Below are 22,612 nucleotides of genomic sequence, written 5' to 3'. Positions count from 1 at the left end.
GGTCTTTTTGAGACAGGGTCTCCCTGGAGCCCCAGCTGGCCTAGAACTGACTATGTAGACTAGGCTGGCCTTGAACTCACAGAGATCCACCTGCCTCTGCCTTCCAAGTGTCGGGATTAAAGGCATGCGCCACCACGGCTAGCTGAGTTTTGGTATTCTTAACAATCATAACAATTTGGCATCTGAAAATGAGACCGTTTCAGTATTGATAGTCAAAATTAGCAAATTCTTCAACTACTTAATACTCCAAATTAAATTTTTATTCAGGTCCCTATGGCTCCATATGCTTAAATGGAGATGTTGACCCAATGTTATAACTGGACTCAATAACTTTCTCAATATCTTGGATGCTAAGCCACCTCCATGTTCTTTCAAATGACATTCTGTGTCACTGAGACCACAAAGGTTTTTTTTTTTTTTTTTTTTTTTTTTTTTTTTTTAAAAAAATGTCCACATACAAGAAATGTGTGGGAATAATCTGTGTGATCTTTCTTACACAATTGCTTTTCTTTGACACTGGAGGTTAACTGTCATCCAGATATGTGTATGATTCGTTAAATGCAAAAGAGCAGATACTTGACTGTGGGAAAGAGTAAGTGCTTCAGGTTTTTGTTCCTTTATTTTATGCTAAAGAAGGTTAGAAAGTACATTTCATTTTTTGAAGAGCAAGACTCATGGGCGAATGGTGGAGTGGATGCTTTGCATGTGCAAGACTGTGGATTTGATCCCTACAACACCAAAAAGAAAAGAAAGACACACAGAAAAAGAATAGAGCTTTGATTTCAGAAAGATCATGGCTAGGGCACACACAAGGGAAGGAAACCTCTGTGTCCCAGAGAATGGGCCAGAATCGGAGTCATCATTCAGGTTTCCTTCCTCTCCTTGGCAGATCTTACTGTGACACTTCTACAAATCTGTAGTGCATAGCCCCCAATCTGCAGTAACAAGCAGCTCTTCCCAGAGCCAAAGAATCTCTGTGTAGCATACTGTGACCTGAATATCAAAATCATTTTAATTTCTTCTTTTCGCTTATGAGGAAATTTCCATGCTTGGTTTGTCAAGACAGGAGAGTTTGTTCCTTGGTATTGAAACAGTAGTGAATTGAAACATGTTGGAGCAAGCAAAAATTTAAAAAATCAAAATTAAATTGTTTTCTCTTAAATACTTTAAAGCTTTCCTCAGTATAAAATCAATTAAGCATTGTAAAATGAAGTTAATTCAGGTAATTACTCAGTACAGGAGTCTAACCATATATATCATTAGTATTGCAATTTCAGGGTATAATTAAATTCTCAGAAATCTGCAGAAGTCCCTCTAATTTGGTTTCTAAATATATTTAACAAGACAGGGAACAAATATCTATCAATATGTATCATGACAGAGAAGACTCAAATGGATGAAATTATCTTTTAATGATCTGGAATGATTCAGCATTGGGTTTGAATATACTTATATTCAAGTAAGTTTCATCTATGTAGCATTACTAAAGTGTTAAAATGGCTATTATAATTTCTTATCGGAAATTTTGAGTTTTAATTTACTTAATCAAAAGTCAGTAGACCAGGCATTTGACCCCGCAAAACATCTGATCATTGCCTACAAGGTGTGAATTTGACCAATTCCTAGAATGAGTTTCTTCAGTGGAGCCTAAAACCAGAAGTGGCCACAGACTCCAAGAGAGCACCTGTCCTCTCCTGTTTTACGCTAAGTGCTTTCAATCATTCTAAATGTGTAGAGGATAAAACTATTTTTGTAGTGAAAACGCACCCGTTTTATGAATTTAAAATGTGTTTAAAATTTGTTTAATTAGTATGTCATTTTAGTTACTTATTCTCTCTTCTCTCTCTCTTTTTTCTTTTAAGATAGGGTCTTACTGTGTATCCCAGACTGTTCTGGTATTCACTGTGTAGCCCACTCTGACCTCAAAGTTGGGGTCCTCCCACTGTCTGTCTACTGAGTTCTGAAATCTCAGGTTTATACCACCATGAACTCTGTGTGTGTGTGTGTGTGTGTGTGTGTGTGTGTGTGTGTGTGTGTGTGTGTGTCATTTTATAAGAACAAATGAATTGGGCTGGAGAGATGGATCAGTGGTTAAGAGCAGACTGCTCTTGCAGAGGATCCAGGTTCCACTCCCAGTACTTACATGGCAGTGAACAACCATCTGTAACTCTAATTCCAGGGGATCTGATGCCTTCTTCTGACCTCTGTGGGCATTGCAGGACACACATGGGTGCAATTACACACATGCAGGCAATACACTCATATACATAAAATAAAAATAATAAATAAAATATTTAAAAAATAAATGAAGTCCAAGAACTGTGCATCTAAAATGGCCTTTCTGAACATGTTATTTTTTTAATGTTCTGTTTGTAAAATCTTCACTTTTCAATTTTTTATTGATTTTTGTGTGTGTGTGTATATTTCATACAGAAAATCTTTATACTCCCTTCCCCTTTGGCACCCTCCCGTAGACCCCTCCCTCCCGGAGTTCATACAGTCTATCATTTGTTTTAAGGCCTATCATGTAAAGTTAGTGTCCCTAGATGTCCCTCAGTGCAAGTTCATCCACTGGGATCTAGTCAGCCTATCTAGTCCCTCCCCTTAAGACCAGCTCTTCCTCACCCAGCAGTAATCAGCTGCCAATAATTCTTTGGGCCCGCTGTTCATTTCCACAGCTCTGTGCTGGGTTTCTGTTTGCTTGAGTTTGCATGCATCTTGTGCATGCTGACACCACTGCTGTAGGTTCATATGAGAAGAGTCCGTGTAGGACTATTTCTCTATGGTCATGCACCTCCTCCCTGGCTCTTACAATCTTTCCACCTCCTCTTCCACAATGGTCCCTGAGCCCTGGGTGGGTGTATTTTAATATAGGAGTCCTGTCCAAGTACACACACTCTGCAGACTCTTGTTGTTTGTGACCTTTTGAGGCCCTCTGTTGCATGAGGAGCTTCATTGATGAGAACTGAAAGGTGCATCAGTGTTCTTTTAATCTCTGTTCTATGTTCCATGAGCCTGAGGTTACATCCTAGATGTGCCACTTAGGCTTGGGCAATTCAAGAATCTCTTTCTCCCCAGAAGCATGTTTGGGTTTTGAAAAGTTCGTTAAGTTAAAGGAACCATTTGAACCGTTGGCCCTAAAGATTTAGGTTTGGAAACCTACTGAGAAACATTGCAATTAAATTGACCATAAGATTCTGGGTGATCTTTACAGCGTGACTGTATTCCCACTCTCCTGTTACAGTTGAGGGACTTTATGTGACCTTGACCTCTCTCCAAAGAATCCTGGTGTTCCCAAGTGGATTCATTCCCATATTGCAGAAGGAGCTAGTCTTTGTTTAGGGCTGATTAAAGTTCTGGGCCAACTATTTCTTGATACTGCCTTATACCTCAGGACTCTCTGGTCACTGTAAATAAAGTTCCCCTATGGTCCTATATCGGATCTTCCAAAAGCAGTTCAGTATCAGTTTGGAAATGCAGTTAGAGCTATGCATGAAATGCTAAGAATGACTCTATATGATGGGACTAAGCCCAGTGGTTTGCCATGTGGCCTGACCCACACAAAAGCCCTGCCCTAGATGTGGAGCCTGGGCTGGAGATCCAGAAATGTGTAACAGTAAGGTACTGCAAACCACAAACGCTAGGTCCAGGAGCTGCTTTGCTGTTAATTGGTCTTAGATGTTTTAGTATAAGTCACTCAACCTTATAGACCTCATTTTCACAGTTATCTAATTTTTGAAGTACCACCCATCTCCCTTTGAGAACTGAGTAAGCATATGCCTCCCACGTGTTAATTTCTTCCTCTGTTTAAAAATGCTTCTTTCTTTACAATGACCGCAAGTGACGGTCACCTGCATAGGTCTGACTCACTGAGGTTGGTTGGGCCTGCACATCAGTATTTTTAAAGTCCCTCAAACAGTGATTCTCAGGTGATGCCCTGGTTAAGAACTACTCCTTTCAAATGGGGTGTGTGAGTACTTGTATAATTCAAAGTACACCTACCTACTTTCTGATGGAAGTCTGGGACAGAGTGTCAGTCAGCAGCCGCGCAGTTTAACCAGACATGTTTCCTTTACTTCTGAGGCTACTTTATATTTGCTCTGCTGTTTTAGTCCCTGCACATCCAAACACAGCACTTCCAAAACTGAGAAATGGCTACCCTCATTCAGAGGATGAGTTTTCAAAGTGCCTAAATAATTGTCTGAAATTTTTACATAAACCTCTGGGGTTTGCCTTTGATCCACGATCATTAATATCATTAATAGGCTCGCTAAGAGTGCGTGTGAATCTTGAGCTAGCATTTGGCAGCGCAGTGGAAGAATGAACGCTTTTAAAATAGTTTGGCTCGGAAAGTGCATGTGAAATAACCCTGTGGGAGAATTGGGAGGCTTCTCGTCCTCAGAGGATTACCTAGGATGAGATACTGACCTTGTATTTTAAGTTCAGTTACATTTCCTAAAACCTCATTCATTACCCAGCCTGATTTATTTTAGAGGGTGAAATAGGCTGTGAGTGGGGCTCTGTGATGATGGAATTTGTGTCTTCGCCTTTTTCTTTCTGCACAGTTCCCAGGAGACTTTTTAATCATAGTTTGTATGTGTATGTGCATGTTGTATGTATTTCTTTTAAAAAGCCCCATTTCTGTATGAGATTTACTACAGCTTTTCTCTCAGAAACTAGAGCCGAAGACTTTTTCTCCTCCTCGGGCTCTAAGGCGATCAAACCCCAGAAGGCTGAGTGTGGCAGGGTGAGCAGAGCACTGACCTCTGCTGGGGGAGAGGTCACTGGAGCACATAAGACTCAAAAGGGAGGAAGAGAAAGCAAGTCCTCAGCAGGGAGTTTGACTTGCTTTAGGGCAGAAGAGCTTTTATAAATGAGTTCCCAGTCTCCCACGCCCTTTTGCCTGCTCTATTGCTTGTCTGTCACTGTGAAGCACACACATACCATAGCACACATACACAAGCACACACAGCTCCTGCTCCAACTAAATGCCTCACACCCTCTCTCCACCTGCCCTAGCTTGGGCAGACTGGCAGCCCCTGCTCCAGAGGAGGCAGGTGATAGATTGACTGGGAATTTTTCTAGGCCTAGCAGATCTCAAGTCCTTTTCAGATCCTCCTTCACACTCCTGACTGGTGAGAAGAACACAGAGGATTCTTTCCCAAACCCACTGTGGGTGTCTGGGAGGGCTCATACCAGCTCATCCATTCTTGTTGTCAGAGGAGACAGTGAACTGGTAAATCAGAGCGACCTCCAGCTGGACTTTGGAGGGCCAGGCTACGTGTCTAGGACATAACCCAGAAGGAGGAGCTTGGTAAAAAGCCTCCTGTAAGCATGCCAGAAGCTTATGAAACGGCAGCATGATTTTATTTACGTATTCTTAAAATGCTACCCTGTTGAGCCTTTTCCTGGAGCCATTCTACTCAGTGGGAGATTCGTGGCACCCTAAGACATATAGAAAGGCTTCCTCCAGTGGCTCACCAGTGAAAAGGACCCTGTGTGTCTGAAAGCATGTGCTCTCTGTGCAAAGGTATGGGTGCTAAGATTCTTGTTTTGAGGCTAAGAGCCTCCACTTGGAAAATTCTAGATCTCGCCTAAACCCTCTATTCAGACGCAAAGATGAGCAGACTCTAGCAGTCTATGAACTTTGTACAGCTAATTGTCAATGCTTTTCCTGGACAGTAGCATTTCTTGGACTCATATATTAAACCCCAGGTTCTTCTGAGTCCTGGTTGCACAAACGACCTGGGTTCTTGTTCTAATCTCAGATCCCAGTAATAGTTTAGGAAAGCCTACTGAATTTGAGAGAAACCTTGGCTTTTCTGCCAGTAACAATGCATGTCTGCCCTGCCCAGCTGCCCGGCACTAGAGAACAATCCTCAGAAAGAGAGATAAGTGAGGGAGAGAGTTGGTATTGTCATTCAGCCTGCATCTCAGTCCAGAAAGAGACGGCCTCCATACAGTGCTGGCAGCCATGAAGGAAACCTACTTGCAGGGAAAAGTTTGTGGGGGTGGGGCCATTACAAAAAGTATTCCTCAAATGCCCAATCCACTGAAAAATGTATTAAAAATTGGTCAAACATTAGTTCCTTTCATAACAATGGAAAACTGGTCCAATACCATGTTCTGGGGATGTCCAAGGCCAGGCACCTAAGCTTACCTTGTTTGGCACTAATGGAATCAAACAGTGGTTGACGATGGGAGGACAGAGAGGAGAAAACTGCTGATTCTCATCGTGGCTAGTCAGTGATGGAGCTGTGCAGACCACACACTTGTGTGGAATTTAATTGGGCCCCAAGGTTTTTTTGTAGTCTTGTAGTTCATTCTTGTCTTGAATGGGCTTTTCTTTCTGCTACATTGGTAGCAGGCACTGAATTGATCAAGGAGAAAGCTGACAATTTGTATAGTCAGAACCAAATAGGCGGTCTCCATGTGAGCGTGGCCAAGTATGATTCCCTTTATAAGAGGTCTATAGCTTTCTATTGCTGTGCAACAAATTGTATGAACTTGGTGCCATGAACATGCATAAATCTATCATCTCATCATTTATGATACCTTTTAGCCAGATCCTCTGCTGTGTCTCATAAGGCTAAAATCAAGGTATTAATCATGCTTCAACCTCATTTGAAGGCTCAACCAGGGAAAGATCCATTTCTGAGTTCCCTTGCATTGTAATGGAATGTAGTTCTTTGCAGCTGCAGGACCAGGGTGCCCATTGTCCTGCTGGCTGTGGGCAGGGATTCCCTAGAAGCCATTCTTAGGGCCTTGCCATGAGGCTCTCCACTTCATTAATGGAGAAACTTCCACTACCTTGAGTCTCTCCCACACTTTGAATCCTCTGATTTCTTTTGTGCCCACTGAAAATTTTCTACTAAAAACAAATGAACAAAAATAGTATTATGGCATGGAGAGTATCTAGTGTCCCTGGATAATTTATATTTTACCACCAACCAATTTGCAGACATTACATCTGCAAAGTCCTTTCACTGTAGTACCTGAGTTGCTGTCTGAACAATAACCAAAGATCAGCAATCTTTGAGGTCCATCACAATTTTTTAACCTACCACTAAATCTAACAGCCTCTTCTCTGATATGGGCTCAGTTTTTAGTGGTGAGAAAGGAGACTCTTTGGAATCTGAGTTCCTTAATCTTTTAATGAGTTCTTATATCATAGGTTGTTTAAAAACTAATAGTGGGGCATACTTTCTTTTTCCTACAGTCTTTCAATATTAACAATGGCACATGCTCTTTGTGGCCTGACAAAGAAACCAAGGCACAAAGAATTTAGGAAACTCCCAACCAAGTCTGTCCAAACCCAAAGTGCAGAACTCTGTTGTAAGGCCCCAGTGGGAGAAAATTCCACCAAAAATTTAGATGGAAGAGCTGTGATTAGGATCAGGGAAGTCTGGCCCAAAAGTGCTTGCCTTTGAGCATGTGGCCTGCAGCCTGAAATAAAGAGTCCAGTGAGCTGGTGTGGAAGCAGAGGTTCTGAAGGAAATGTTTTGGGAGCATTCTGGTAACTGTACTATAGCCAGCACTGTCCAGCTGAGAACTCACAGGAAGCTGGAAATGGCTGGGTGTGGATGGAGATAGGAGGGTGTGGCAAGACCTGACCTGCTTCCCCTCCCAGTCATTCCTGGTCCCTTTCCTTTACCCAGCAGCGCTTTGCCTTGGTTTTGAGCAGCCCTGTAGTCCATTCCACATTTGTCCCATACTGCTTTGTGCTTTGAATTCTCTAAAAAATACTTTCAACACCACAAAGCTAGAGCGAGCCCCCGGAGGGTATTTAAGTATTCTCATCTTGAAGGTGGAAGGTTTATGTTTCTAGCTACAGGATGGAGTTTGTCCAGGTCATTCTTGTCTCAACGCAGATGAAAAGTCTAAACACCTTGATATGACAAACAGGATGACTTACTGGTTGATTGTAATCCATAGGCTCTGGGTGGGGAGAGGGTGCAGAGTAGCCTTTCAGCCAAGGAGCAGAGCTGCCTACAGGCAGTTACAGGAATTCAAGATCTGCCTGTAGCAGCCAGCTACCTGCTGAACACAGCGACCTTACACATTCCAACAGTCTGGATGTTAGTATTTTTAAATGTCCAGGTGATTTTTCTGCTGTAATCTAGAAGGAGCCTGCCCAGTGAGGTAGATAGGTAGGCTTAGGAAACAAGGGCTGAGGCTTAGTCATGCACCTGCTATTGCAGGATACCACAGGATGCTTACAACTGGAACTCAGACCCCAAAGTAGTTCCACAGCCTTGAGAATGTCTATGGTCTCTCTCTCTCTCTCTCTCTCTCTCTCTCTCTCTCTCTCTCTCTCTTCTCTCTCTCTCTCTCTCTCTCTCTCTCTCTGTGTGTGTGTGTGTGTGTGTGTGTGTGTGTGTACACCTGCATGTGCACACAAGCAAGGAATGGGACCTGGGAGGGCTGCCTGTTCCTTTTAGAACCTCTTTACCTGAGATTCATTCTCTAATTCTATGAAGCAGAACCCAAAAGGGAAGTCTGAAACTTCCCAAGAACAAAAGACTTGATCTGCCCATGAGTCAGAAGATGCCTACTGCTCTCTGGCTCAGAGATGTCACCTTCTGGGTCAGAGAAGCTCAGGTCAGTCACACTCCTTCCCTCTGGGGCCTCAAGTGCCTTTGCAGTTCACCCACTGACCTCTCAGCACTTCACCTTGGAAGATCACACCCAAGGCCTGATCCTGGTGTAAACCTGGCAAATTCCCAGAGGAAGCACGAAACAAAGCAGCCCAGAAAGCAGCAGCCCAGAATGTTAGCCCTGACTATTGCTGTCTGAACAAAACCCTGAAACTTCTGAGGCCTCTGTTTGCTCTTCTGGGAACTTTGGATGGGTAAGATCACTGCTTGTTCAGCGAGTCTCTGACGGGGGCTTTTCAACTGCATACATCTCTGTAAGGATGAAACAAAAGCAGCTTTTCACTCTGGTGCTAAATAGAGAGGGGGCAATCAGTATGACTGCTTGAGTCATCATTAAGAAGCCAGCTGCAAGCCCACAGTTCCTCCAGGATCACAGGTGAACCCCACCAGCCCTGGCAGGATAGCTTATCTTTAAAACAAAGCTGGTACTTTCATGTTGCTGGAATCTGCTTTTGCTCTGTGGCTAATTCAACCCTTGGATACTCTGATTTACATATTTGTAGAGGGGTGGGTTAGAGGAGGTTGTGGGCAGACTTCCATTCAAGGTTCTTATAGGATTTAAGAGCCTTTAAGTTAATTTTCCTGACTTGCGTATCACAGGTTAATACTGGACCTGTGCATAATAATACATAATTTGAGACTTGTAAAAGCTGCTTCGGACTTGAAAGAAACACACTCTATGCCAGGAAGGTTGTGCCTGGCATGCAAGAGCAAGTAGGGCAGGGAGAATATATGTCCAAAGGAAGGGAGCCGCGCCCTTTTGACATGATCTCAGAGGGTGCCGTGCAGGTGTTGGGCCCCTTGGGCTGCCAGGCAACTGCACCACCACAGCCCTGCATGCATCGCCCCCCTTGCTTGCTCTTCTCATGACCACTGGAAAGCAGTTGCTACCAAGGGAAATTAATTTCTTTTAGTATACTCAGAAATATTTCATGAAGTTGATGTGATGCAACGAGATTGCCCTAATGGTTCCTAAACTTTGTTTTTAAGACTTCTGGGGCCAGAACCCCAAAGCACTGCCTCAGGGCACCCTTCTACCTTAGATAACCAAGCTGTTAGTTGGCATTGCTGGAGACTGACATAGTCTGAGCCAGGATGTTTAGCTGCTTGTGGGGTGGAAAAAAATGTTAAGAAAAATAATTGTTGTTTTTGCAAACTATCTATTTAAAAACAGAACCTCAGGAAGCAGATTTCTGTTCCAATGCTTGGATGAATCAGAGCTCACAAAGTATAAATACACATTAGCAGGAGGAGGCTTCCCATAACCCATGTGCTCGTGTCTTCCCAGACCTGGAACCTCTGAACTCCCGTTTCTCATTCCCATAGAGTTAAGAAAGAGACCCACAGTCAAAGCGGAAGTGGCGGGGCTTTACTCGGTCCAAGTTCAAACCCCTATGGGCCTCCAGGACATTTTCCTTTAAAGGCAGCTGAGTTTTGGCTGCATGCACACTTGCCCACTTTGAGACAGGCAGGTATAAGCCACTTAGGAAAGTGGGAAACCCACACTCTGCTTTCTTTGGCTCTTTTCTCCCTAAGAAATATTACTAAGTACGTTAACTTTGACTCACTGACCCCTCAGATCAGCTAATAAAGATGAAGCACTTCGACCACAACTTGCTCAAGGGGCAGAGTAATTATTTTACTTAAAAATGATGTCAGGTGGCAATTTAGCAACAAACTGGCTTCCAGGCTATTTAATTCCATTTAAGAAGGAGGAAAAACATTGTAATTAGTGAAGAGCTTATACTTGAGTACTTTAGCAGGCTTGTTTTCAAATTTTACTGAATATAAACTAAAGAGGAAGGGACAGATAGAGCTTGTTGAAAATGTAGATTCCAAGACCCAATTTTGGGGGTCTAGCCAAATAGGGTTTTGGGCTGGCCTGGGTTTTAGCATGAAGAAAACACAAGGCATACTTCTGTTCACGAGTGTCTCACCCTTTTATAGTCAAGCTACCTGCTCCTACCCCAATTCTCCATTCGTGTAAGTCTAGATGGTCAGAACAGTTTTCATATGGAAAACAACCAGCTTCAAGTCCCTCCTGGTGGTTCATGGCCTATCCTAATGCTAGAATTCTAGCCAGTGAGATTTCTGGACTGAAAATTTTCTCTCCCATCACCTCTTTGAGGAGGGCTGAGAACATCTCTGGGGACCGGTAAAGCATAGCCCTCTTTTCCACACCCTGATCCCAGGATAGCCAGGGCTCCTTTGCTTCCTTCTCTCTCCACAATTAAGATCCTGGCTTTGAGCCCTGCCCACAGGATCCTGACCTATTGCCCTCCCACTACTCAGTGCCGGGACCAAAGGCTCTTCAAGACAACACCCGTGAATCTCAAAATCACTTCCCTCCTGGAATGAAGAATTACAAAGGTTCATTAATTTTTTTCTTGGCACCAAACTATTTGGCAGCTACCCAAGGAATTCTAGGGTCCTACAGAACCCGTTTACAAACCACCAGAACAAGGCATTTCTTCAGAATGCTATTTGAATCTGGTGCTGCTGAACTATACTGTCTCCTGGCTTGTAGGGTCCCTGCTTCTCCGACATCACCTTGCAGAAACCAGCTGTCTATTCACAGAGATTAATGACAAAGTATTGCTTCACCAAAGCAGGGAGACATCATGGGGATCTAAACTCACTGCCATCCAGGTGCTTTTGGACCACCACTCTTAGGACTGTCACAGGCATTAAATCCGTCAATGGCCTCTGCTCTCGCACAAGGAGTCAGGGACATTTTAAGCCCATCATCCATCATTAAATGAATTTTCCAGCTGAGAATTCCTAGCCCAGTAAAAAGGAGAAAACTTCCTAAGAAGCAAAATAAAGCATGCCTCGTCCATTCAACACCGGTTTACCCAGTCTGTGTTATACTAAGTCCAGAGGCAGGTAGATGGGCCTGCATGCCGAAGTGCTAGGGAGAGTTCTGAGAAAGGTTAAACTCTGGCTTCCTAACCAGAAGCAGAGAACTCCTGGTGACTCCTTACAGCTGCTGGAACCTGTCCATGTGCCTTTCACAATCACCCCTTGCTGGAGAGGAGCCGGGGGCAAGCTTCTCTACCCCACAGTGTGGGAATAGGCAAGGCCAGATGCAGCCACAGCTCTTGCCCTTTACAGATATGAAGAACAGTTTGATCATGGAACCTCATGGGAGATGAGATACCCAGCACCCCAGGACTGCATGGCAAGACAGCCCAACACTCACTCCCTGGGCCAGGATGAGGACTAGGTGGGCCCTAACATCAGATTACCCACTCTGTGGCAAGGAGAACCCCATGGAGGAGCATGCACAAAAGCCACAGAGCATCACTGTTAAATCCAAACTACCAGAAGGGAAAAAAAAAAAAAAAAAACGAGAACGCACTAAGGCTCCCTCTGCATCCCCAACACCAACTCCAAACTGTTTAAAACCCCTTTAGTGCAGTGGGCATTTCCCATGAGCGCTCCCAAACAATTCATCTCCACACTGCAAGCCATTAATCCAGTGGTGTTTATTCAAGCAGTATTCACACTTGCTGTTGAGTATCAAGGGAATCCTGGCTCCCACAGCTCTACTTCACAGCAGCCCCAGGCTTTTGGAGAACTTCAGATGAGCTTTGCTATTGAAAAGCCTTTCAAGTGCTTCACCCCTGCCCCTGCCTGGTGCTACACCAGACTGGATGACCAGCACGCAACAGTAGAGTGGCGCACTGCAAAGCCAGGGACAACTACACAAGCTTAGAAGAGGCCACACTGCTCCATAGTTTCATACAAAAAATTTAATAAATATTTCTTTTCAAAATTTATTGCCAGGAACAACACATCAAAGATGCATTTTTATGTTCACATAACACTAATAGGACAATACAAAGTATCTTCAGGATCTCAATGGTGAACCAACAAGATTACTGTTTTATAAGCTTTTTTGATCTTGAACTTGGTAATAGCACTTTGATTTCCTCACTTAAGGCAGGCAGTGTAGTCTATGGAAAATCTAAACAGTGATCTTACTGGACATTTTATGGTTCAAGTATTCAACTAGCTTATTGGAATACTCCCTAAATGCAGTAGACAACAAAATCAAATCTACAAGTGGTTCAGTATTATATACGAATGGTGAAAAAAAAAATCAGAACTTACAAAATAAGATTGGTGGGTGTGCTTCCAACTTCACACAATTAATTTGATATTTCTAATGATATTCAACCACTCACATTCTGGCTACATTAAGTCATAGCTCAGTTTGTTCCCTTAAACTGCTCTGCAGCAGATCACCTGCCTGTCTCTTTTCAAGTCTAAAGCAGGAGGAAAAAAAAAAAAAAAAAAACCTGTTCTAGACTAATCTCAAACTGCCTCAGTCAGTCCTTAAAACATGTCTTAAAGTGATGCTAGAGATTGAAGGTGTTTTAACATCTGACGTCGTACAAAAAATTTTTTTCCATCAGTATTCCCAGGCTCAGAAGCCCATCCTAGCCTTTCAAGATAAACTATTTCCAAACACCTTAATTTTGGCTTATAGACAACACATAATGAGAAAATAAGTTCACAAAAAAAAAGCCATACACTTACAATGCTATCAAAAACCTTCAGCTCTAAACACACACATATAAATAAAAAGGAATGATGTTTTAAGGCTCTTGATTATTAAGTTAATAAATCAAATATACACAGTGATTAATAAAAAAGAATTATTTACATAACTATACAAAAATTCTACTTTTGACACATTTTTCCTCTTTAAATTCTTCATTTTACCAGCAACCGCTGACATCAAAGTCCCCCCTCCCTCAACAACAAAAATACAATAAAAAAAATAAATAATAAACTCATTTGTGATAGTTGCTGTGGTTCTGAGCTGCAAAGGCACTTTCAAATACAGAACTACTTGTACGTCATCATAAAACCAATATACAAAAACAACTTGAGTCAATAAATATAAATAAAACTATGATCCTAAGACTGCATCACCATTAGGACCTCTGGCAGAAGTGGAAGCTCAAGGCCTAGGGGGCTGGGCCACGTCCTGGGAGCCTGATGTGTGGCTGCAGGGGAATGCACACCCAGGCACAGTCACTAGTTTTTGCATAGCTGTGAGATGCAGCACTTAATTTCCCAGCCAACCACAGAAACTACCATTGCCAGTGTGAGCCAGCTTGTCGAAACTTAAATTAACACAGGATTCTAAGTCAACAACAGCTTCAGACTGGAATACGACAACAGTTTGACAACAGTTTAAAGAAACTACAAGCCCCGAGTGCCCTCAGACTCTACCTACGGCGGCAGCCTGCTGTCTGCTATACGATGTACTCCATCCGGTTCAAGCTCTGGGCACTTTCCAAATCTCTGTTGTCCTGTTTGTTTGTCCAGTTCGGGTGTTTTGTCGGCGTGCCGTTGGGGGCTTTCTCCTCTCTGTCTACCAGCGTGTATGCTGGCTGTTTGGCGAAGCGGGCTTTCTGCTGGTGTTTATCCATGTCATCCTCCTCCACTTCAGAGTTGTGTGTCCTTATTTTTGACATTTTGGAGTTTTTGTTCTCATAATCCTTGATCGGGACCGTGTTGGCTCCATGCTTCTCAATGGGGTTTTTGATCTGGTTCAGCTGTTCCCGCACATTGTTGGTGGTGTTGTCCTCAGAGGCCGAGTGAGTGTGGCTGTTTGGCTTCCGCCTCTTCCGTACACACCAGTAGAAGGCTGTCACCAAGCAACAGATCCAAGCCACCGTCAAGACAGAGCTCAGCAGAGGAACCAGGAAATCTGTAAGGCAGGTAAAGAACCAATTAACTCAAAATAAAAATGAAAAGTTAGCAACCATGGGGACAGAATAACCAACAGTGGTTTTCTTGTGTTCAGTCAAAGAGGAGTGCTTCAGGGACAAATCCCTTTTCACAAATGCAGCTGCATTTTGTCACTTCACACTTGACAAGCTAGTGCTGGGATGTTGGCCCTTTGAGACCTTGACATTTCTGTCTCCAGGGACACCAGGTAGAACAGCAGCTCCTACAGGGTCTGCAACTCCCATGTGGTGGGAATGGTTTCTGGTCTAAGGCAGTCTGGCTACTTAGGGGCTCTCTGGTTTTTGGAATCATCAGAATCTCAACACAAATGTGAACAGTTCAAATTCCCCACAGTTAAGTGCCTGGTTTCCAGTGATGGCTCAGATCAAAGGGGAATCTGGATGCCCCGCCTGACCATCAAGCTATCCACCCAGTGAGCATGTGCCTCCCAGTGCTCCGAACCAGCTATGCCAGGACACCAAAAGGCCAAGGCTGGCTGTGCACAGCATCAACAGCTCAGGGCAGGTACTACTGTGCTGCAGGGCTTTGCGATGGATCTAGATCATACTTTCTGCAGGGGAGCCTGCAGCCAAGAGTATACATAGCTTGTTAGGGGGAGAAAAGGATCAGGTGGACTTCTGCCTCCATCAGCCACGTGACCTTAGTCAAGCAGGCTGGCCTGACTTTTCTCACCAGTTGAGGGGCTACTGAGGTGCAGAGGGTCAGATCATTCCCTAGCTGGCAGCTTTCCTGGATGGTGTAATGAAATCAATGTGACAGTCATCAGGAAAGGAAGTGTTCCAACTAGACACCTACCTGTTCTGTTCTTCAGAGGACGCCTCTGAACTCTCACTTCTGCAACAGCAGCAATAAGTGAGCTGTTTCCTTCACGTTTACTAACAAGATCTATTATTTTGTCAGTAATTTCCTTGATAGGGTTTCCGTCATCCCGAGTATCTTCGGCAGACTAGAAAAAGTGAATTGTCAGACGGAAGCCATCATTCAAGAGAACACAACATGCATAACATGTTTTCAATGCATCTGCTCTGATACTGGCTACCTTAGCTCCCCTGTGGTCAAGTAATTATGAGTGGAAAGGTCTTATACTCACAATGGCCACATGTATTTCATTGTTTGCAGACAGGGAAGGCTCACAAGCTATGTAGATTGAATATTCAGCAGAAACATTCTTTAAGATATTCAAATTCCTCAGTTCACTGCAAATGTGCTCTGTGGTAAGACCCTAGAATGATTTAAAAAAAAAATCCACACACATGTAAGACACTGGAAGAAAAAAAGGGCTCGTGTTCTCAAATGGCTAGATACAAGTCTCACTTTGCTCCAAGAGAAGAATTTATTATGCTACAGAGTTGATCCTAGCCTGTGACACTCCTTTGAAACAAGTACACACCATCCCCCATCTAAAGCAGCTGTTACATACTGGAGACATCATCTCCTTGTTGAAGGTGAAAGTGATGTTCGCACAATTATCCTGGTAATAGGAGTCAGAGGCACACTTGGTCTTCACGGGCTGGAGACTAGAAGACCGACACTCGCCCACACCAGTGCAGGGACGCACGAAACACTGGTCATCCAGGATGGGGATGCAGCTCTGCCCACTGGGGCACTCACTGTGCCCTTTGTGAAGCAAGCAAGGTCGAGGGCCACACCAGACCTGAGGAAAAAGCAGGAGTTGGTGGCTTAGCAGGAATGTCACCCACAATTAACACTTAGAAACTGCAGCAGCTCACACACCCTACCTTGGAGCAGGCAACCCGTCCATTCAGGCACTGGCAGGTGTTACAGTCGTCGTCCCACTTGGCCCCATCAGGTATCACTCTCCCCATGGTGATGCAAGATCTTCCTGAAACTGAGAGGTGGAGACGCCTGTGTAGGAGTTTTTTCTGAAGACTGGATCACAGTTCTTAATTTTTAACTCCCTCCCTGTTAGGGAAATGTTACACCCATGCCCTTTGCCACATGATGACAATCCTACCCACAACATCAGGCATGTATATTAGCCATCCATCCCCACTGACTCTTCAGTTGGCCACGTGACTTGCTTTGACTAATGCAATGTCAGCAGATGTGACCCTAAGAGACCTTTTGTGGGGCTTTCACAGTTGAGCTTGGTCTCTTGTGTGCCCTCCATAAAATATCATGCCTCAGAGATAGCTGACAATCATGCAACCTGATCTGGACCTGGTCATTGCCCACCCACCATGCCATAAACGACAAAAATAAACACTGCAACCCCCTGAGTTTTAGGGTGGTTTGTTATACAGCATCTCTGTGGCAACAGAAATCAGTAGCTACCTCTTGCTTCTCCTTTCATCTTTGAGCACAGTGCCCATGGCGAACAGCCAAATGGTGACTACGATGTCCACTCAATAGAGATACAGGCAGCCAGAGCCTGACACACCTACCTTCCTGGCACTTGGCACCACTCTGCCCAGGGGGGCAGACACACTGATAGCCATTGATTTCATCCACACAGGTGGCTCCAAAGGCACAAGGTGAAGACTGGCATTCGTTTATGTCTAGGAGAAATGAGTTCATGTTCAGGCTCTAATGGGGATAGCAAAGCTTTTTCACAGGCAGAAAAAGCATCCAAATCCTAAGTACAAGTTTGGTGAATTTCCACTAATTTAACAGCCTCCAAGTGAAGAGATCATTAATCTCCCCAAAGCCTTTACTAGCCATTGGCCCCCAAAGATCACAGCTCTCCTGACTTCTGACAGCTGAGAAACATTATTGGAAGGCAGCAATTTTTACGTACGCTTTTTCCTCTGACAGTACAATTTAGAGCAAGGCTGGAGAACTTTTTCTGAAAAAGGTCAGACTAAGTATTTTAAGCTGCACAGGCCAACTATTAGACTCTTGTGGCAGCCTATAAGTAGCCACAAGCCATAGGTAAACTAGCAAGTATAGCCATGTGCCAATAAAACTTCCTTTACAAAAACAGGCAGGACACATGTGGCTCTCCAATTTAAAATTGTGAAACAAACATGACCTATGCATCTAGTGAAGTCCAGTCAATCTCAAATTTGGGGATTTCAAGGACTACTGAAATTTCATAGGATTTAAAGAAAAGAACAAAAATCAAAAACTATTATGTTACATGTGTGTAAAAGAAATGTTTTTAAAAGAATGTAATAAGCTCAGAATACTGTCTGCCTCTTTCACTGTAATCATTTCTTTGGGACCTGATCAAACCCACTGAAGATAGGTCTATGGAAACCACTGTCTCAGTGCCCTGCATCTATGTTAGCTTGGTCATAGTTCCATGCTAGTCATGAGGAGAGCACACATTCTCCTCAGGGCCCCAGCATAGCATCAGTGTCAAATTCTGTGGGCTGGCACAATCCCTGAGAACAGGGAACTCTGCCACCCAGGGAACTACCAGGGAAGACCCAGCCAAGGGCAACTTAATCCCAGCTGGAGGCAGATTACTTGCTTTGTCAGGGCTACTTGGCACTGTGGTCTTGTTTTTAAAGATGAAAACTTTCAAGGCTGGAGTAGAACAGGTAAGTAAAGCCTGAGAACATTGGACAGGGCAGTACTTACTTATTCTGCAGTCAGGACCAGCAAAACCTGGGGCACATTCACACCGGTACCAGTTGTCTCCATCCACACAAGTACCACTATTATAGCTAAAAAAGTAGAAATAACCTTGGTTACCAGCTCCAGGTCCACAACTCATCCATCACACAAAGGCATGCCTGTCACAGGCATTCCCCCCCCCCCCCGGCTATACCTGTAGTGGCCTGAGTTTTAAAGATACTGATGCCTGGGCCCCACCCCCAAAGAATCTAATTTCCTAGGCCTGGTTATAGCCCAGGCATTGGGACTTTTAAAAGCTCCCCCAGGTGATTCCCGTGTGCAGCCAAGGTTGAGAATCACTGCTCTAAACGAAGACACAGCCTTGCTAATTACAGTGTAGTCCATGGAGCAGCAGGGCAGGATCACTTGGGAGCTTGTTAGAAAAGCACAGCCCCACCACAGACCTCCTGAACAAGAACCTGCATTTTAAACATGATCCCAGGAGATTCCCATGCACCTTACAGCCAAGTACCAGCTTCAAAGGTTGCCACACTTACCAAGGATGAGGACTGCAGTCATTTGTATCTGCAAAGACAAGACAAGTTAACCGTGGGGTCTAAATAAAAACACCATTTATTTCCATAACACCTAAATGATAAAGCCACACTTAACACCAGTCAAATACGCTGAAAACTGCTTCTAAATTGGAACCAGGCCTACCCGGCACTCTGTTTCAGTTGCTGTGGGACACATGTATACAGGAAGAGGCCCTGGTAGGGAACTGGAGGATGTGTAAGAATGGAAGGAGGCAAGCTGCTGGTCAGACCCAGAGCTGGGAACAGAGACACCATCTGTCTCCACTTATCTCACGGGTGACTTTCTCATGCCCAGGTCAGGGCTGTATCCCATCAAGTCATTAATAAGGACCCAGGTGATACAAAAGCAGACATCAAACAGCAGGGCTTCTGGTTTCTATTGCAAGTCCCAGAGGCCTCAGGATAGACTCTGGCAGCCCAGGGAGAGTTCAAAGGGGAGGACACTCACTCTGAGTACAGATGGGCCCCTCCCAGCCTTCTTTGCAGACACATGTGAAAGATTCACCATTGACCACACAGGTGCCCCCATTATGGCAGGGGTTCGGCAGACAGCTACTGTTTCTGGCTACAAGACAAAAGCATGTAAGACCACCCTCCCTGAGGGCCCAAAAGTCATCTGAAAGGGCAAAACCCAGACCCAAGAAAATGATCTTAAGCCCTAAAAGCTTAGCATCAGGTAATGCTTGGATGGCTAGGACAAATCCCACCCAGGGTGAAAAGTTACCTATATTACAGGTAGTTCCTTCCCAGCCACCAGGACACATGCACTTAAATGCATCCCCTTCATCATAGCAGGTGCCACCATTGTTACATGTAGCTTCGTCACACTGGCTGTCACCTGAAGAAAGAAGACCTCAGTGTGAGCCACAATGAGAACTTCTGCTGGGGAGTTCCCCTCCCACAGCAGGCCGACAGGGTCTGGGCATCAACTTACGCGAGTGGCAGGTCTTTCCTTTCCATCCATTTTTGCAGTCACAGTAGAAGTCATTGACCAGATCTCGACATGTGCCCCCATTGTGACAGGGGTTCTGGCGACAGTCATTGATGTCTAGAACCAAAGAGACACATGCTGAAAAGGAGTCCAAGTCTATTCTTGACAGTAAGGAGCAAAGCTTTCCTACACCTATATCCAACTCTTCCTTCCTAGTCTCCATGTTCCAATAGGTGAGTTATCTCCAGACTTCAACATAATCAACCTTTCAAGAAACAGACAAGCTCCCACCTGGAAGCAGATATACGTTCGGCAAAGAGAGGACACAGTCCTCTGAAATGACCATGGCAAATGAGGTTACCATGGACAAAAATTACAATCAAAACAGAAAAGGTTCTTTTGGGGCCTGAATATAACTACCAATCGCATTCTCTCGTTCTCCAGCAGCAGTGATGGAAATCTCTGGAAGTAAGACTCCAGCAAAGAAAGGCTTCCCAAGGGAAGGTGGGATCCTCCCACCAGCCCCAGCCTTCAGCCCAGAGCCACCTGTTCCCAAAGCACCATAGACTCACTGGTTTCACAGTAGGCTCCCTCCCAGCCATCACTGCAGATACACTTGTAGGAGTTCACACCATCAATGCAAGTGCCACCATTTTTACAGGGGTTGCTCTCACAGTCATTAATATCTGTGAAAGGAAGCAAGAGAGAAAATGAGGAACTAAAGGGCAATGCCATAACCTCACCCTGCCTGAAGGCTTTCATGGCTGCCTCCTAAGAAACTGCACCTGGAAAGTTCACCACCTTTTTTCCTTAGGCAGGCAGCTTACCATACAGAGGCTTCCAGGAGATGCCTCCCCATTTTACTTAAGGCCCTCACGCACTGACTTTCTTGGTGGGCCTGGGAAGGAATCTTCTATAGAAAAGAGGGGTCACTCAAATAAGAGTCCAGAACATTCCAAAGTACACTTGGAAGCTCAGAGCTTCTATTGACTACTACCTCAGTCTTCGAACCTAGATAAACCTTTGCTGTCCTCCTCTCCTTTAGTTTCCGACTAAATTCAAACTCAAATGTTCCCCAAGCTGGGCAACCACTGGGCTCCCCATTCCAAGTGGAGTCTTACTTTCATGACAGTAGGTGCCGGTGAAGCCTTTGTTACAGTCACAGGTGAATTTGCCTCCCGACTGGCTCTTGCACTTCCCATGGGGACCACAGACGTTAGAGGAGATATATCGCACCCCTTCAGGCGTGTCGTTGGAAGCCATGGCCACAGTGCAGCTGTCAATCACTGAAGACAGGCTTGGGATCAGATTCCAGCCACAGACCCATGGACAGCATTCCTAAGCAAAGGACTTAATCCCTGTCTGCCTGATTGGAGAGGGGCACTCTGGCTAATGAGGTTAGAAATCAAGGCACTCTGGGGACCAGAACTCCAACAATGTGCCTATGACTGGGGAAATTCAGACTCCAAGTGGACACAATTCTTTTTAAGTTCCCTTTTATCTCATATTTAACACTTATCTGATTTGCTAACTGCTTGCTGAGGACGACCCTTCCATACCCTTCCATGTGAAGCTTAAGCAAAGCTAACAGACAAACCTTAGACAAGCTTTAAAGTTATGCTACCCAATAGCAGTCATGGGCCACATGTGGCACTTATATTCAAATGAACTAGACTTGAATGAGCAGCTCAAGCACTAATAACATTCTAAAGCCAATGGTCAACACTTGGCCGTAGCTCTGATGCAAATTTAGAACTTTCCCCATCCCACCACTACAGAGCTCACTACATAGCTCTACTGACAGTGCTCCTCAGAGGAATCGGTCTCTGTGTGAACTGCCCCCTACACACAGAATGAGAATAAGTGGATTTCACATTCCTTCCCTTGGGCTACTTGTACACATGGTCCTCCCAACTGGTAGCCTTGCAGATTATCTCCATATGTTCCCGTTTCCCTAAGTGGTCAGATAAAGTAGTTTCCATCTTCAAGTCCTCCCCACACATACTCCACTTCTAAGCGCATTAAGGGGAGGGTGGCTGGAAACAGCTGGGTCCAGGTACCTTCACAGGGGGTCGTGCGACAATGGTCTTTCAGGTGTGAGCAGTTCTTGCCTTCATAGTCCTCAGGGCACTTGCAGAAATAGTCACTGGCACGATTGTAGCACTGGGCACCATTCTGGCAGGGGTTGGGCTCACAGTAATCTATATCCAGCTGCCAAGTAGCAAAAGCAAGAAGGGGGAAGGGGATGAGAATAAAACCAAGGTGCCACCGTCACTTCTCTCAGAAGCAGACACTGGAACGCGACCCCTCCCCATTCACTTTCGAGGAGACCCTCCCATACATAACTAGCTGAGAGTCTGCTATAGTCCAGGAAAAGAAATGGGGGCGTGAAGTGAAATGCAAACAAAGCCAAACAGGCCACAGGCACAAGAAGAAAAGAGTCATCAACACCCCCTTCTACCAGCATTTGTCTAGTAGAAATTCCCTAGTCAGCAGGGTGCTAATAGATAACAGGAGGCCCTGGATACTAGACTCAAGGGGAGGGAAAGGAAGGGAGACAGGAAAGTCTGTGCTGCAAAAAACTTGGCGATCTGAGGCTTCTGCCTCCACTCACCTGACAGAGGTTTCCAGAGAAACCAGTGGGACACAAACACTGGAATCTGTTGATTTCATTCTGACAGTGACCCCCATTCAAACAGGGGTTGCTGGCACATTCATCGATGTCTCTCTCACAGTGATCGCCTGCATAGCCAGGTGGACAGATACAGCGATAACCATTAACCAAATCCTGGAAAAGGAGAAGGGGGAGAAACACATGCACGTTTTTCTACGTATTTCACAAGAACTTCAGTGGTTTAGTCAGTTCACTGAAATAGCCCTGGACATGGGCTGACAGTTCAGCATGCATGCCATTAAATGACTCTCAGGAGGCTAAAGGTTGGTAAGGCTACCTCCAGAGATTCCTGTTCACCCCCATTTTACATCTTAAGATTGTTGTCAGTTGTCAAGGTTTAAGCCAAGATTTACATACCCGACAGGAGGCATCGTTCTGACATTGGCCAAGGCAGTCATTGATGTCTGAAAAACAAGTAAGTCACCACATTAGAAATGTACTTCACATTGACTCTGGGCTTAAT

General features: G+C 44.6%; 1 protein-coding gene across 1 annotated transcript in view; it reads right to left on the bottom strand.

The window, feature by feature from the left end:
* Positions 1–12,127: 12,127 nt before the first annotated feature.
* Positions 12,128–22,612, bottom strand: part of Jag1 (jagged canonical Notch ligand 1) — a 34,680-nt gene continuing 24,195 nt past the window's right edge. Inside the window, exons 11-26 of the mRNA XM_008827184.2 lie at positions 22,507–22,553; positions 22,090–22,263; positions 21,536–21,686; positions 20,597–20,761; positions 20,048–20,161; positions 19,479–19,592; positions 19,269–19,382; positions 18,993–19,109; positions 18,506–18,533; positions 17,973–18,058; positions 16,832–16,945; positions 16,166–16,275; positions 15,847–16,080; positions 15,517–15,648; positions 15,222–15,372; positions 12,128–14,385 (exon numbers count right to left, since the gene is read on the bottom strand). Of these exons, the coding sequence (XP_008825406.1) occupies positions 13,928–14,385; positions 15,222–15,372; positions 15,517–15,648; positions 15,847–16,080; positions 16,166–16,275; positions 16,832–16,945; positions 17,973–18,058; positions 18,506–18,533; positions 18,993–19,109; positions 19,269–19,382; positions 19,479–19,592; positions 20,048–20,161; positions 20,597–20,761; positions 21,536–21,686; positions 22,090–22,263; positions 22,507–22,553 (2,309 nt within the window). The 3' untranslated portion in view covers positions 12,128–13,927. The remainder of the gene's footprint in view (positions 14,386–15,221; positions 15,373–15,516; positions 15,649–15,846; positions 16,081–16,165; positions 16,276–16,831; positions 16,946–17,972; positions 18,059–18,505; positions 18,534–18,992; positions 19,110–19,268; positions 19,383–19,478; positions 19,593–20,047; positions 20,162–20,596; positions 20,762–21,535; positions 21,687–22,089; positions 22,264–22,506; positions 22,554–22,612) is intronic.

Source organism: Nannospalax galili, unplaced genomic scaffold (assembly GCF_000622305.1).
Source record: "Nannospalax galili isolate Female #2095 unplaced genomic scaffold, S.galili_v1.0 scaffold151, whole genome shotgun sequence".
In the NCBI taxonomy this organism is placed as follows: domain Eukaryota; kingdom Metazoa; phylum Chordata; class Mammalia; order Rodentia; family Spalacidae; genus Nannospalax; species Nannospalax galili.
This window is presented reverse-complemented; position numbering and strand designations above follow the sequence as displayed.